The following is a 13,061-nucleotide window of genomic DNA, read 5'->3' on the forward strand; positions in this document are numbered from 1 at the left end:
GTAGAAAAGGGCAGGGTAGGGAGGCCAAAAGGAAGTAAACGAAGGAGCGCGAAGGAGCGCGGGGCGGCGGCGGAGGCCCTCGCGGCGGTCCGGGTGAGGTCGGGCGCAGAACCGCATCTCACGTATGTACAAGCGGACGCCAGGAAGGACTTCGACCCGGCCCAACTCTCCCGGGAATCGCCGCGCTCCGAGCAGAGGAGTCGTGGCAGCGTCAGGACGGTCACCCGGTAAGGTGCGCGGGCCGGGAGCGAGGAGGCCGCGCCGCGGGAAGGGGCTTCCAGTCTGGAGCCTGCAGACGTCGCAGCGGGTCTCGCGGGGCCGGCCCGGCCGGAAGGCGGCGGCGTTAACGCGGGCGCGCGCGCGCGCGCGGCGGGCGCCTCGGCCCGGCCATGCGTCCTCGCCCTGGGCCGCGGAGTCCGAGCCGAGGCCCCGGGCCGCCCGCGCGAGCCTCATCTCGGCGGCGGCGCGGGCTCAGGGTCCGGTGCTCACAGGAAGAAGTCGGAAGCGCCCTTGGCCCCGACTCCCGGCGAGGACTCCCGCGGGAAGCCGGCTCCGCCCGCGCCCCCGGGGCCGCCCCGGCCGGCCAGCTTCTCGTATTTCTCCTTGTACAGGTCCCGCTCCTTGGCCAGGCGCCCCACCTCCAGCTTCAGCTGCTCCACCTGGCTCTGGAGCTGGCACTTCTCGCTCTCCAGAATGTGCCGCTGCTGCACCCGCTTGAAGCGGCATGACTGAGCGTAGCCGCGGTTCTTGAGCGTGCGCCGCTTCTGCTTCAGCCGGATGACCTCCTCCTTACTGAAGCCGCGGAGCTGCCTGTTTAGCTCGCGCACGGACATGGACACCAGCTGGTCGTCGGAGAAGCGCTCCTCCAGACGCACGTGGTGGCCCGTGCCGCCGCCGCCATGGCCCGCGCCGCCGTGGTGGTGGTGGTGGTGGTGATGGTGGTGGGCGGCGTGGTGCGTGCCGTGGTGGTGGCCGGCGCCCATGTCGTCCGCGCCGCCGCCGCCCGCATAGCCCTGGCCCCGGAAAGCCTCGTAGGCCGCGGCGGCCTCTGGGTGATGGTGCGCACCGTGGTGCCCGGTGTGGTGGCCGCTGCCGATGAGCGCCTCCACCGCGTCCTCAGGCGTCAAGTTGAGCGCCTCGGGGTTCAGGTGGTGCTGGTAGCCGCTCATCCAGTACAGATCCTCCAGCGCCGGCTTCCCCGAGGCGCCCCCGACGGCGCCGGGGCCCCCGCTTGCCGGCCCCGGGGCAGCCCCGGCCTGCGCCGCGCCGCCCCCCGCGCCGCCGCCGGTGCCCGGGCTGGGCGCGCAGAAGCTGGGCGAGGAGGGCACGGAGGAGCAGGGCGTGCTGAGCGGCGTCGAGGATAGCGAGCCGGGCGGCAGACGGTGGCAGAAGCGCTCGGCCTCGGGCGGCTCCTTCTTCACCTCGAACTTCATCAGGTCGAAGTCATTGACGTACTCGATGGCCAGCGGGCTGCTGGGCAGCTCAGCGCCCATCGCCAGCTCCGCGGCCATCGCCCGGGAGGGCCCGCCGCCTCGCCCGGCTGAGCCCCAACAGGAGGCCGGGGGGGGAGCCACGGGCCTCTCCCCCCCCTTCGCTCCCCACTGGCGGCGGGTCCCTGCGGGGGCGGCGGCGAGGGCGCGGGCTCCTAGCTGAAGCTCGCGGCGAAAAGTTTCACGCAGCCAACTCAGGGGTGGCCACCGGGGACGCCGCCGGGCAGCCCTGGGTCGCTCCCCGGCGGGTGCAGGCCGGCCGCGGTCCCCTGTTCCCGAGCCGGCGGCCGGGCGCTGGCCCGGCGGGTGGCGGTGCGGCCACCGCCTCCGGCTGCTCGGGTTCCCCTCGCTCCGCCCGCGTACAGCCCGGCCCCGCCTCCACCGCCGAGCGCCGAGCTGTGCGCTTCCCCCTTATAGTGCCGGGCGCCTGGGCCCGCCTTTATGGGAGGGGTACGCGCCTCCGGGCCAATCGGAGCCCCAGACCCGTCGCTCTCATTTGCCTATCCCCATGGCAACCCGGAGCCCAGCTGTCAATCTCCTGCGGGGAACAGCTGTGGGAAGGGGTGGTGACCCGCCGCCAGGGAGAGGAGGGGCAGGGCCCTCTGGTGGCCGCCTCGGGGGACTGCACGGGCAGAGGGCGCGGGGCGCGCGGGGGGCGCGGGACCGGGCCCGAGGCCTCCGAGGCCTCGCGTCCGCGACGGGGCGGCCACAGAGGCTCGGGGAGCAGGGGGTGCTCCTCGGTGCCTCCTTCCCCTGCAGTCCAGCTGGCCGTGACCCAGCAGCCTCTTCCCAGGTTTCTTTCCGGCCGGCCGGGAGCCCGCGTCCAGCTCCGCTAGCGTGGTGGCGCCGGGACATTCCGGTCTCCCGACACAGGTGACACTGCGCGGCCTGGCCGGGCGCTGCGCGGGAGCGCCGGTTATTTTTAGCTCCGCGGTTCAGGCGGGTTCAGGAATTTAGTCAACAAAGTTGCTGGCACCTTCGTGCGGCGGGATCCACCGCGGGACGCCCGACTCCAAGGGTGTGCGGCGCAGATGGGGAGGGAGTCGCGCGCAGGCCGGCGAAGTGGGGGCGCCAGGGACCCTAATACCGGGGCCTGAGCCGCGGGACGGGTGAGGCCTGGGGCTCAGAGGGCCGCTAGGCTCGCACCGCATTAGGCGTCCGGGCTCCAGCTGCCCACCTGCGCGGGTCTGGCCTCTTGGCAGGGTTGTGGCGCAGAGCTGGGCGGGGGCGGGGATTGGGGCGGCGGAGGTGGGGAGCCTCCAGTGCTAGGAGAAACCGGGAGGGCTGGGCTCAGGGAGCGGAGGTGCGCCTATTGGCCAGGGCGTGGTGACTAGGTAAAGAACTGTGGAGCAGTGGGTGCGCCCAGAGCAAGGGGCGGTCCCTGCCACGGCCCTCCAGGGTCAGCTGAGATGGGAGGGCGTGACCCAGAGAGGCCCCCCAATCCTCTATACTATTATGTGACTTTTATAATTTAAAAACTCAGTCTTAAATGCAACCATGTATGCGCATAGAAGCAAAGGTCTGGAGGGACTGTGGGCAAGACGTCACCAGGGACAGCCTAGCCACGTGCTGGGGGCGTTTATCCCCCAGGGTTTTTACCTTGTTCCTGGCATGAGTATCTAATATTTTATAATAAGAAAAGTGTCATACAATGGGGAGTGAAACCGCACCTCTTAAGATGTCATGGGGGTGACCCGGCCCCATCTGCACAGTGGGCATCTCTTACCCCTTCCTCCTTTCCCCCACGTCCCTCTGGGTGGGGCTGGGCTGTGAGGCAGGGCCATGCGGAGAACAAGGACCCGTCCCACAGGGATGGCCCAGCAAGTGGCAGAACACAGGCCCCAGGCGGGGGGTCTGGGCTCTAGGCCAGATGCGTTGCCAGGTTTGGGGCTCCCTTTTAAGCCCTCGGCGTTCAGAGGGAGGCCACAGCGCAGAGGGGTGATGGCGAGCTGGCGGTACGTCTGCCTGTCCCAGGGGGAGAGCGCGTCTGCATTGGGCTGCTGTGTCTGGACACCTGGCCTCTGCCCCTCACACCGTGGCTCCAGCCAGGCCGCTGGACCAGCCACGGGTTTGGTCCCAAGCTCAGAAGGGTGCTGGGGTGGAGCCAGGCTTGTGCACGTGGGGGCCCTCCTCACAGCTCCTGGCCTCAGGCCGAGGGGCACTGACCTACAGCCGTGCCTGGGCTCTGTGGCACCCCCAGTCCCACAGTCGTCTTGTCTTGTCCTGAGACATGCAGTAAGGCCCATCCCAAGCCCACCCTGAACCCCCTCGAGTCCTCTGCTCAGCCACACCAAGTCAGGGACAGTTCCCGCCACATCCAGCCCCAAAACGTGATGCTCGAGGATGCTGGGCCCCGCCCCAGCCCAGAGGCAGCCAGCCCCTCACTCAGTCACACACACAGGTCGTTCATTCACTTCCTCCACTGGGGGAGGGGACCCAGTGCAAGGCCTGCTGCAGAGACGGCATTCAGAACTGGGGAGAGGCACGGGGGCCTTCGGGGCAGCCTGGGACCAAGTAGGGTACCCATGTCCCTGACGGGCTTAAGCACCCGGTAAGCTCCCTGGTCCTGGACTTTGCCTCGGGGTCGGACTGGCTTCCTAGAAGGTCTGGGCCAGCAGGCCTGGCCTCAGCTCCTGGCGGTCCCCAAGCCTGGGGAGCCCTCAGTCTGCTCCCTGACTCTGCACGGTCTCAGCTGAGCTTTCGTCTCTCGTTAGTCACAGCCAGGCAGGTGGGAAAGGGGCCGAGAGTCCCCGTATGCAGGCCTTGGAGGGCTCGCCGACCACCCAGCGCCCTGCACGGTGGGCAAGACAGGCTCTCCCAGCCCAGGGAAGGGGCCGCCCCTTCCTGACTCAGGTGGTGGGCTCCAGGCTGGCTCCTTTCTCTTGAAACTCCTCTTTGCCACTTGCTGGCCTGGGGTGGGGCAAGTTCAAGGAGGCGCTCACAGCAGAGTCTGGGGAGCAGAGGCCGCAAGGGACCAGGGTCCATCCTGTCTGCCAGGAATGGCTGGTAGAAGGCCACAGAAACAGCATACAGGTGTGCTGTGTGCCCTGGCCGTGGCTGTCGTCTCAGCTCCCTGGACGGTGGAGGCTGGGAGAGATCACGCCAATGCCATGTTGCCCAGAAAAGGATCACTTTCTTCCCATCCACCACCACCACGTCTTCTGGGGGCCTCTCACACCCACCAAACAATCAGCACCTGAACCCATGGAACTCCACAGGGAGCCCCGTGGGGCTCGTCATTAAATGCGCCCCACGAGTCTTTACTGAGCACATTCTGTGCGCCAGGCTGCCTGCCCGCGGGCAGTGTCCACTGCCTTTCACCAGGGAGGTGGCCCTGGTGTGTGGGAAGCGTGATGCAGCCAATACTGTGCTCATGGGCTCTGCAGTGGACGTTTCTCTCTGACCCCGACAGCTGGGAGGACTTGAAGGCTAGAGCGACTGGACAGCTGACAGCTGGCAGATGACGGGGGCTGTAGCTGGACTGGCGCCTCCACACGGCAGCTGGCTGGTTGGGCTTCCTCGCAGCATGGTGGCTGGTTCCCAGCGGGAGTGTCCGAGAGCCTGGCGGACATGCCTGGCATTTTTGTGAGGTGCGGCAGTGCTCAGCCCACATCCCATGGGGGCACAGACACAGTCTCCTACAGGTCACGTAGAGGAAAAACACTACACTGGTACAGCATCTCTGGCAAATACAGTCTACCAGCGTGGGGATGAGAGCAGGGGGTAAACCATAAAATAATAAGCAAATTATCTGTTTCCCACTGCTGTGCAGGAAATCACCACAAGTCCAGCATCAAACGGCATCTTTATTGTCTCAGCGCCGTCGTCAGGAAGCCCGCGGGCCAGGGTCTCAAGGTCGGGGGTGCGTGCGTGTGTGCGTGCGTGCGTGTGTGTGTGTGTCTCTCTCTCTGGAGGTTCCAGTCTGGAGGTTCCTCTGGGGAAAGAGACCCCCAAGTTCCCTCAGGTTGTCAGGACCATTTCTCGGAGTCTGAGGGACCAAGGCCCCGGGCTCAGGGGGCTGGAGGCCGCCCTGGCTCCCTGCACCCCATGACTGCCCCAAGGTGGCCAGGCCAGCGACAAGAGCCTCTGGAGGAGCCCCGCCCACCCGATGCGGAGGGGCCACCACAGCAGGTGAGAAAGGGGAGGGTCCAGGGGGCTTGGCCTGATGTTGGGGGTGGTCAGGCGCCTGTGGGCCACCTCTGGGGACCACAGGGCCGCCCATGGGCAGTGCTGCGTCAAAGTCCCAGCTCAGCACCCTGGGCTCTGGGCAAGCCCTGTTGCAAGGGTTAAACGCTCCATCACAAAGTGCGGTGCTGCAGGGTCCGCACGGCCTGCTACCGAGCTGCCTCACGGAATTCACAAGGTGAAGCCCCAGGACCCCCGTCCCCGAACAGCTGGCCCAGGCTCTCCAGGCTGGGGCCAGAGGTGCCGCTCGGCCTGGGGCAGGGCGCAGCTGAAGGCCTCTGCTCAGCCCCACTCCCTCCCTCCAGGGATTTCTTCCTGAGCTCAGAGCGCTGCGGGTGCTCTCCCCACCCAGGGCCTCACCAGTGCTCAGTGAGGAACAGGGTCGCATACTCTGCGGGGTGGGCGGTGCCTCCCTGGGGAAGGGCTCAGGCCGCCCGAGCGCCACACACGCCCCCTTCCAACTCCTCCCAGCCCCCAGGAGAGGCCGGGCCGTGCCCAGGCAGCACCTCCTCCGGACTCCACGTGGGAGCCACGTTCGCGGCCCCCAGGCCTCCCCAGTGCACCCCCACCTCGGATGCCTCGCCTCCCCTGGGGCTAGGGGCCCAGATTCTGAGGACCCTCGTGTGGTGGCCCAGGCCCATGCCACCTGCGGGTCACCTGACCTCAGGCCTCACCTAGAGGGTCTGCCCGCCACGGCTCCCTGTCCTTGGGGCCATCATCTGAGAGGCTGCACGACCTGCCTCACTAGAGCAAAGGGCAGTTCACAGGGTAGCGGGCGGGGGGTGCACAGGCCTGAAGAGGGCAGTGGGCTCCTGACAAGGCAAGAAAGGCTCCAGGAGGCCCTGCCTGGGCTCCACAGCCCTCACGCAGGCGGGGCTGCTGCTGGGCAGTGGGGCGGCAACCCACGCCTTCAACCTCGGGGCGCCCAGTGGCCTGCCCCTTAGCACGAGGAGCCCAGAGTGACCACTGCCCCCTCCTCCTGCCTGGGAACAGAGACTGACCAGGCTGAGCCTGAGGCTGACAAGGTCCTCAGGGGGTCACAGGGGCTGGAGGGTCCCCAGGACACGGGCCCAGAGCAGCCGCTGGTGGGGCAACTCCTCTTCCCGGGGTGCCCAGCCCTTCCTGAGCCTTCCACGGTGGCCTGCAGCTGTCAGAGCGGCTGCTTCCGGGCGGTGGGCTGTACCGTGGGCAGTGGGGCCAGGGCACAGGTATGCACGTGGAGGAGAGAGCGGCTGGGGAGAGTAGCCTCCGGAGAGCAGTGGCAGTCCCAGGCAGGCGGTGGGCATCCAGCTGCCCACGGGTCTGTCGGGAGCCCCCGCCATGGACACACCTGCTCACCGCCTGTCCAGCTGGTGCCCACCTTGCAGTCTCAGGGGCGTGTACCCTCTTTTACCGTGGAGGGAAGTACAGGGAGGTAGTGAGCAGGTGAGGGTCTGAGCCGGCCTCTCAGATCAGGAGGGACCAACAGCTGTGTCCCCGGTGGTCTCCTATCTGCCCAGGCGGAGGAGGGAGGATTTATCCCCCGCCCTCCCATCATCGAAAGTTTGCCCGCTGTGGTGGCGCTGACTGTGGGCTTCAAGAGGGAGCCTGGGGAGGATCGCCCATCCTAGCCAGGAGGAGGAGCCGGGCAGCGGGGCAGGTTGCATCTCCGGCTCTTGCAGTCTCCCCTTTGTCATCACTTAGCCCAGGATCCTTGGCCCCCGCCGCACCAATCCACGTCTCCTCCAAGGCCCTGGGCCGAGGCCACCACCGAGAGACCCGAGGGGTGGCTGGATGAGGATACGGGCTCTGCCAATATCTGCCCGCAGGGCCAGGCTGGGGAAGCTAGCTGGCCCACAGCTGGTCCACTCAGTTCCCTGACGGGCTGGGGGCCCTTTTGTATAATTAATTAATTAATTAGTTAGTTAATTATTTTTCTTGGCCGCATTGGGTCTTCGTTGCTGTGCGCGGGCTTTCTCTAGTTGCGGCGAGCAGGGGCTACTCTTCATTGCGGTTTGCAGGCTTCTCATCGCGGTGGCTTCTCTCGTTGCGGAGCACAGGCTCTAGGCGTGCAGGCTTCAGGAGTTGTGGCACGCGGGCTTCAGTAGTTGTGGCACACAGGCTTAGTTGCTCCGCGGCATGTGGGATCTTCCTGGACCAGGGCTCGAACCCGTGTGCCCTGCACGGGCAGGCGGATTCTCAACCGCTGCGCCACCACGGAAACCCCTGGGGGCCCTTTCTTCACAGCTGGGTCTGACTCCAGAATCCACCATCCTGCCGAACTGGCAAACGTCAGGCCCCAGCGATCAGCACGAGACGACAGGACCCCTGCTCTGCTAGACTGAACAGCGCCACCGCACGCTGACGCTGGGCAGGACCCTTGCCACGAACTGGCCTTGGTTCTTGTCACCTCTGAGCTGCTGCAGGGGCGCGCCATCACACAGACGAGGGCTGGTGGAGAGCAGGACCCCCGGGTGCTCACCCTGGCCTCCCGGGGCGGAGTGTCCGTCCCTCCCGTGCCGGGGCTGGGCCGAGGGGCCTTCGTTGGCCAATGCGAGGCACTGGCCATCGAGGATGGAGTGTGGGCGGAGGCCCGAGCTGCACCCACACGGGTGGCCCTCTTACCCTTCAGCCAGCGCGGCCCTTTCAACCTGGGCCCAGAAGGAGCAGGTGGAGGACAAGTGGCCGTGCAGCTGACCCGACTCCTGGCAGAAGCGTGAGGCTGCAGGCTGGGGAGCAAGGGGCCCCCAGCACACGGGGTGGTTTGTGATGTGGATCCCAGGGCGGCCGCCCCAGAAGGGGGCTGCTGGCACACGCTCGCCAGCGGAGCACAGCTCACTTCCCTGGGGGTGAGGGGTGAATACCCTGAGTGGCCATGCACCCCTCGAAGCCTGGGCAGTGGCATCCAGCAGGGGGCCAGGCCCTGTCCGAGGCCCCCGTGCTCTCCGCCAGGGCTCCCCAAGCCCAGGGGCCAGAGACGCTGCCTCCTCCCTCGGGCCGCCCTGTCCCAGGCCAGGTGCCAGCTTGGGGCAGGTCCTCTGGCCCCAGGCGGTGGCATCCAACATGCAGGCAGGCCCCTCCTGGGTCTCTCCCAGCCACAAATCACACTGGCCTAGCCGTGGGGGACAGGCTGCCCCAACCCTCTGAGCCATCTAGGGGCGGCAGGGAAGTGGCCCATGTTCCTGCCCGAAGGCACGGAGGGGCTGTGCCTCCGCCTCACCAGGGCCAGGCGGGCAGGTGGAGAATGAGTGGGGGGCCACTGGAGGGGGGTCTGTGGCCTGCCCCTCACCTTCCCCTCAATCTCAGGCCTCCAGGCCACCCTGGGGTGGCACCCCTGGGGACGCTCTGGGGCCTCTGGGCAGGCCGGGCAGCGGTGGGGTGGCAGTCAGGACAGCCACGAGGACACAGGACAGAACCTTTATTGCTGAACGCAAAACACCCGCCAGGGAGGCCTGCCCGGCAGTCCCTCCCTGGGCAGGAGGTCTGCGGGGGGACCGGCGTGGGGGTGGGGGGCGCATTGCATGGCCGCTGCCGCACCCACAGTGGGGACGGGCCTGGGGGTCAGCCCTGCCGGGCACCCCTCGGGGCAAGGCTGAAGAACCCGGGGTGGGCGGGTGGGTGGAGCCCAGCCCGAGGGAGGTGAGGCCTGGGCACTGATCACGCAGGGCTGAGAGCCAGGCGGGCAGAGCGACGGCCCTGCAGCCCCTGGGGGGCGCTCTGTGGCAAGCGGTCCCTCCTCTGGGGCGGTGGCGGGCAGTCTCCTTCCTCTCCAGGGATGAAGGGCTGAGGTAGGCGTGGGCCGGCTCCCTGGGCCTCACAGACGGGGTTTGATGTGCAGCGATTTCCCTGTTCCGAGAGGGGCAAAGGTCAGGCACCAGGAGTCCCCCAGCCAGGAGGAATGCCCCCCCTCCCAAAGCTTCTGGGTCAGGGACCGCTAGCAATGGGGAGAGGGGCTTTGACACCATCGTCCTCTCGTCCACCACCCACTGCCCTCCCTGGGGTCCGGCGTCTAGCAGGGTGCAGGCCTGGCCTGTGGGGCTGAGAGCTCCCCTGGGTGGGGGAGCAGAGGCCTGCCAGGTGGGATAGCCCCTGGGGAGTGGGTGGGTCACGGCGGGAGCCACAGCAGTGTCCAGGCTGAGCTATAAACACCAGGTGCAGGCCGCCTGCACGCACACACAGCACAGGCTCGCACCTGGACAAGTCTGAGGCTGCCAGACGGAGCCCCTGGCGTGAAAAGCCAGGGTGGGTGTGAGCAGTTGCTGGGTGAGGGGCGGGGCTGAGGCCCCTGTGCAGGGTGACATGCCGGGGCGGGAGGGGCGCGGTGGTAGAGGCTTCCCACAGCAGAGCAGGCTCCTGCCCTGTGTGGCCCACGCTCACTGGGTGCCAATGCCCCTCCCCTCCTGTGAACACTCCAGGCCAGCAGCCCCGCTGACCACAGATGCCTCTGTGTGGCTGCCCATCGGCACGGCACTGTCCACGTGCCCCCTGCCAGCCCGCCTCTCCTCCTGGGACCCCACTTCAGGGCCGAGGACCCCAGTCACTGGCTCAGCTAAGCCAGTGCCTAGAGGTCAGCCCAGCCAGCCAGGGCCCCCGGCCTGCAGACTCCACCGGCCTCTGCTCGAGGGCCTCGGCCCCCCTCTGCCTGTTCTTCCAGCTCCTGGGAGGTCAGCAAGGCCTGAGCAGGGAAGGAGGCTGATGGGGGCCCCCAGGACAGTGGGGGTCTGCAGCCTCTCACCCACCCTGCCTGCTTCCTCTGATTCTGGGGCTGGTTGCAGGGCTCCTTATCTTACTTTAAAAAAAAAAAAAAGAATTTTCAAAGGTGGCTGCCTCGGGCTGTCTGCTCCCTCCCCCCGTGCCCCAGTGTGTCCTCCCGATGGAAGGAGCTGGTGACCAGCCAGGCAGGGTGGGCGGGTGGGGGGCCCGGCCGCAGCCTGGCGTCTGGGACGCGGTGGCTTGAGCAGGCGTGAGCGAGCTCAGCAGAGCTGTTAGCAAAGGCTGCAGCAAGCGTCTTCCATTAACGCTACGGCCGTGAAATATGACAATAAAATGACGGCCGTATGGTCGCAAATTTGCAGCCCGCCGAGCTGCGTGGGGTTTATCGTCACTCAAACGCGCAGAGAGCTGTAAAATGTTTACAGAAAGCGTCGTTTGCAGCCATAAAATCCTCTTTTCTCTCCTAAACAAGGCTGAGTGGAGCCATTTACCAAGCCCCAAATGTTCATCGGGGGAGAGGGAACATCTGTTCTCTCCAGGAGCCTGCAGTGATCTTTCAGAACAAATGAACAGAAATGGGTGCTTTCTAATTAAATCAGCCCTCGGCTGGCGCGGTCTGTGCAGGCGGCGCTGCTGTGCTCGCACCTCGCCGGCCCTGCCCCTGTGGGCCCCCGCAGGTGCACACCTGCCAAGCCAGGGACAGGGCACGGCAGCGCCCAGCCCACGCCAGCTCTCCGGAACCATCCAGGCCCCGCCTAGAGATTCTGACCCAGTGGGTCTGAGGCGGGCACTGCAAGAGTGCAGCTGCGCTCCGGCGGGCGGGTTGCCTACCTGAGTCCTTGGTGGGGCTGCTCCTGGGGGTCGGGGTCCTGGGCTGGCCTCCTGGGCTTGGCGAGGACTGCAGGGAGATGAAGGAGGGCAGCCTGCAGAGGCTGCCGGAGCCCGTCCCCGCCGAGGCAGCCTCCTCCGGCACAGACAGCTCCTCCAGGTCCAGGGGCAGGGAGGCGGAGGGGGAGGAGGGGGAGAGGCGGGAGGGGGAGGACGGGGGGGAGGAGGGGGAGGGGGGCGAGGAGGAGGAGTGGGGGGAGGAGACGGAGGAGGAGGAGGCTGAGGCTGCAGCTAAGAGCCGTGGGGAAGGCGGGGTGGAGGCCGAGCCGGCTGCCGCGGAGGTGGGGCAGCTGGACATCTGCCTGGTGGGGCGATGGGCGGCCAAGGACTTCCTGCGGGAAATGAAGGGGAGCAGAGGCGTGAGGGTGGGCGGCCGGCCGGCCACCTGTATACTGCCTGTCCCGGCGGCAAGGCTCCCGGCGCCGCCCCGCCCCGGCAGCCATCAGGCATCACCGTGCGGGTTCAAGGCTGGCCCTCGGCCCAAGGACAGGCTGGTGGCGCTACAGGACCTGCAGCAACGCCACGCTGACCCTGTCCTCACTTTCTGCAGCCTTCCTCATGCACACGGGCTCCCACATTCACAGGGGGGTGAGCACAACAGGGGCCCCAGCCGTGAGCATCACCTGGGACCCTCCCCTCTCCTGAGGACTTGGAGGGGGCAGCTGAGAAGCCCCCACCTTCCTCCCCAGGGCGGGGGCTGGGCAGCCCTGCATGGCTTGGTCTGGGCCAGGGATGCCCTTGGCTCCGCCCAGTCTGGGGACCAGTGGGTGGGACACCTCGAGGTCACTTGATCGGCTCTGGACTGAGGTTTCTTTTAGGGTCTGAAGCCCACAGAGCTGGGTGGCGGCGGGGTGGGGGGCTCCTTCCTGACCACCCCCCACCCTGCGCTTACACATGCAGCGCCCACTGTCCCCGTCACCTGGGCCCGTGGCTGGTGGAAGCCCTGCTCCTGGGGGGCGTGATGTTGGGCTCCGGGGCCGGGGCTGTGGCTGCCCGCCGGCCGAGGTGCCTCTGGTTGCGGTGGAGCAGCTGGCACTGGGCGTCCCGGGGGCAGACGCCCCTGCGGGAGAAGTCGGGACACAGCAGCGTGTGCTTCTTCTTGCACTGCGGGGAGAAGGGGTGTGGCTGGGCAAGCCAGTGGAGGCCTCTGCGCCACTGGGGTGGCCCTGCCTGCTCCGCCCGCTGAGGCCTGGGCCAAAGGCTTCCTGTTGGGGGACTGAGGCCCGAGGGCCAGAGTGGCCCCGCAGCCCACGCCCCACCCATCAAGAAGGGCCCCTGAGCAGCCCAAGGGTCGAGGGCGCCGCCCAGTCCAGCCCTGCGCCTGGGCTGAGGGTCCTGTCAGGCTGAGGTGGCGATTCCCAGGGCGCTAACTCCTCCTCCTGACCACAGCCCACCCATCCTGGCAGAGGACCAGGGTGGGGGCGCTAGGCCTGGGGGCCCAGGGTGGAGGCCGGCTGCACACCTGATCCACCACACCTGTCACGGTGCTAATTACACCCCGTGGGGGCGGCCTACAAGCAGCTCGGGCAACAGGCAGCCTCAGCTCTGCCCGCCAAGCCCAAGGCCTGCCTTTCCTCGGCCCTCCTGCCCCCAGGACTGGGGCTGCAGGGCCCAACTCCGCAGCCGGGCTGTGTCCCACTTCTTGCCTGGCTCTTCTAGGGGAGGGGGTCCTGTTCTTCCCCACACCCAACAGCTGGCTTAGGGGGCCCGACCCAGCAGGAGAGAGCCAGGTACAGCAAGCCTCATGGGCCAGGTGACAGGCGATATGCTGGAGACAGGCCCGGATGGGAACCACTGCAAGCAGAG

At 67.4% G+C, this 13,061-nt stretch overlaps 2 protein-coding genes across 2 annotated transcripts in view; both read right to left on the minus strand.

The window, feature by feature from the left end:
- Nucleotides 1-449: 449 nt before the first annotated feature.
- MAFA (MAF bZIP transcription factor A) lies at nt 450-1,741 on the minus strand. Its single transcript, XM_030876226.2, has one exon. The coding sequence runs from the start codon at nt 1,509-1,511 to the stop codon at nt 486-488; it is 1,026 nt and encodes a 341-aa protein (XP_030732086.2). The 5' UTR covers nt 1,512-1,741; the 3' UTR covers nt 450-485.
- Nucleotides 1,742-9,325: 7,584 nt separating this feature from the next.
- ZC3H3 (zinc finger CCCH-type containing 3) overlaps nt 9,326-13,061 on the minus strand; it is an 81,484-nt gene continuing 77,748 nt past the window's right edge. The window contains exons 10-12 of the mRNA XM_030876055.2: nt 12,175-12,359; nt 11,199-11,587; nt 9,326-9,500 (exon numbers count right to left, since the gene is read on the minus strand). Of these exons, the coding sequence (XP_030731915.2) occupies nt 9,469-9,500; nt 11,199-11,587; nt 12,175-12,359 (606 nt within the window). The 3' untranslated portion in view covers nt 9,326-9,468. The remainder of the gene's footprint in view (nt 9,501-11,198; nt 11,588-12,174; nt 12,360-13,061) is intronic.

Source organism: Globicephala melas, chromosome 17, assembly GCF_963455315.2.
Source record: "Globicephala melas chromosome 17, mGloMel1.2, whole genome shotgun sequence".
In the NCBI taxonomy this organism is placed as follows: Eukaryota; Metazoa; Chordata; class Mammalia; order Artiodactyla; family Delphinidae; genus Globicephala; species Globicephala melas.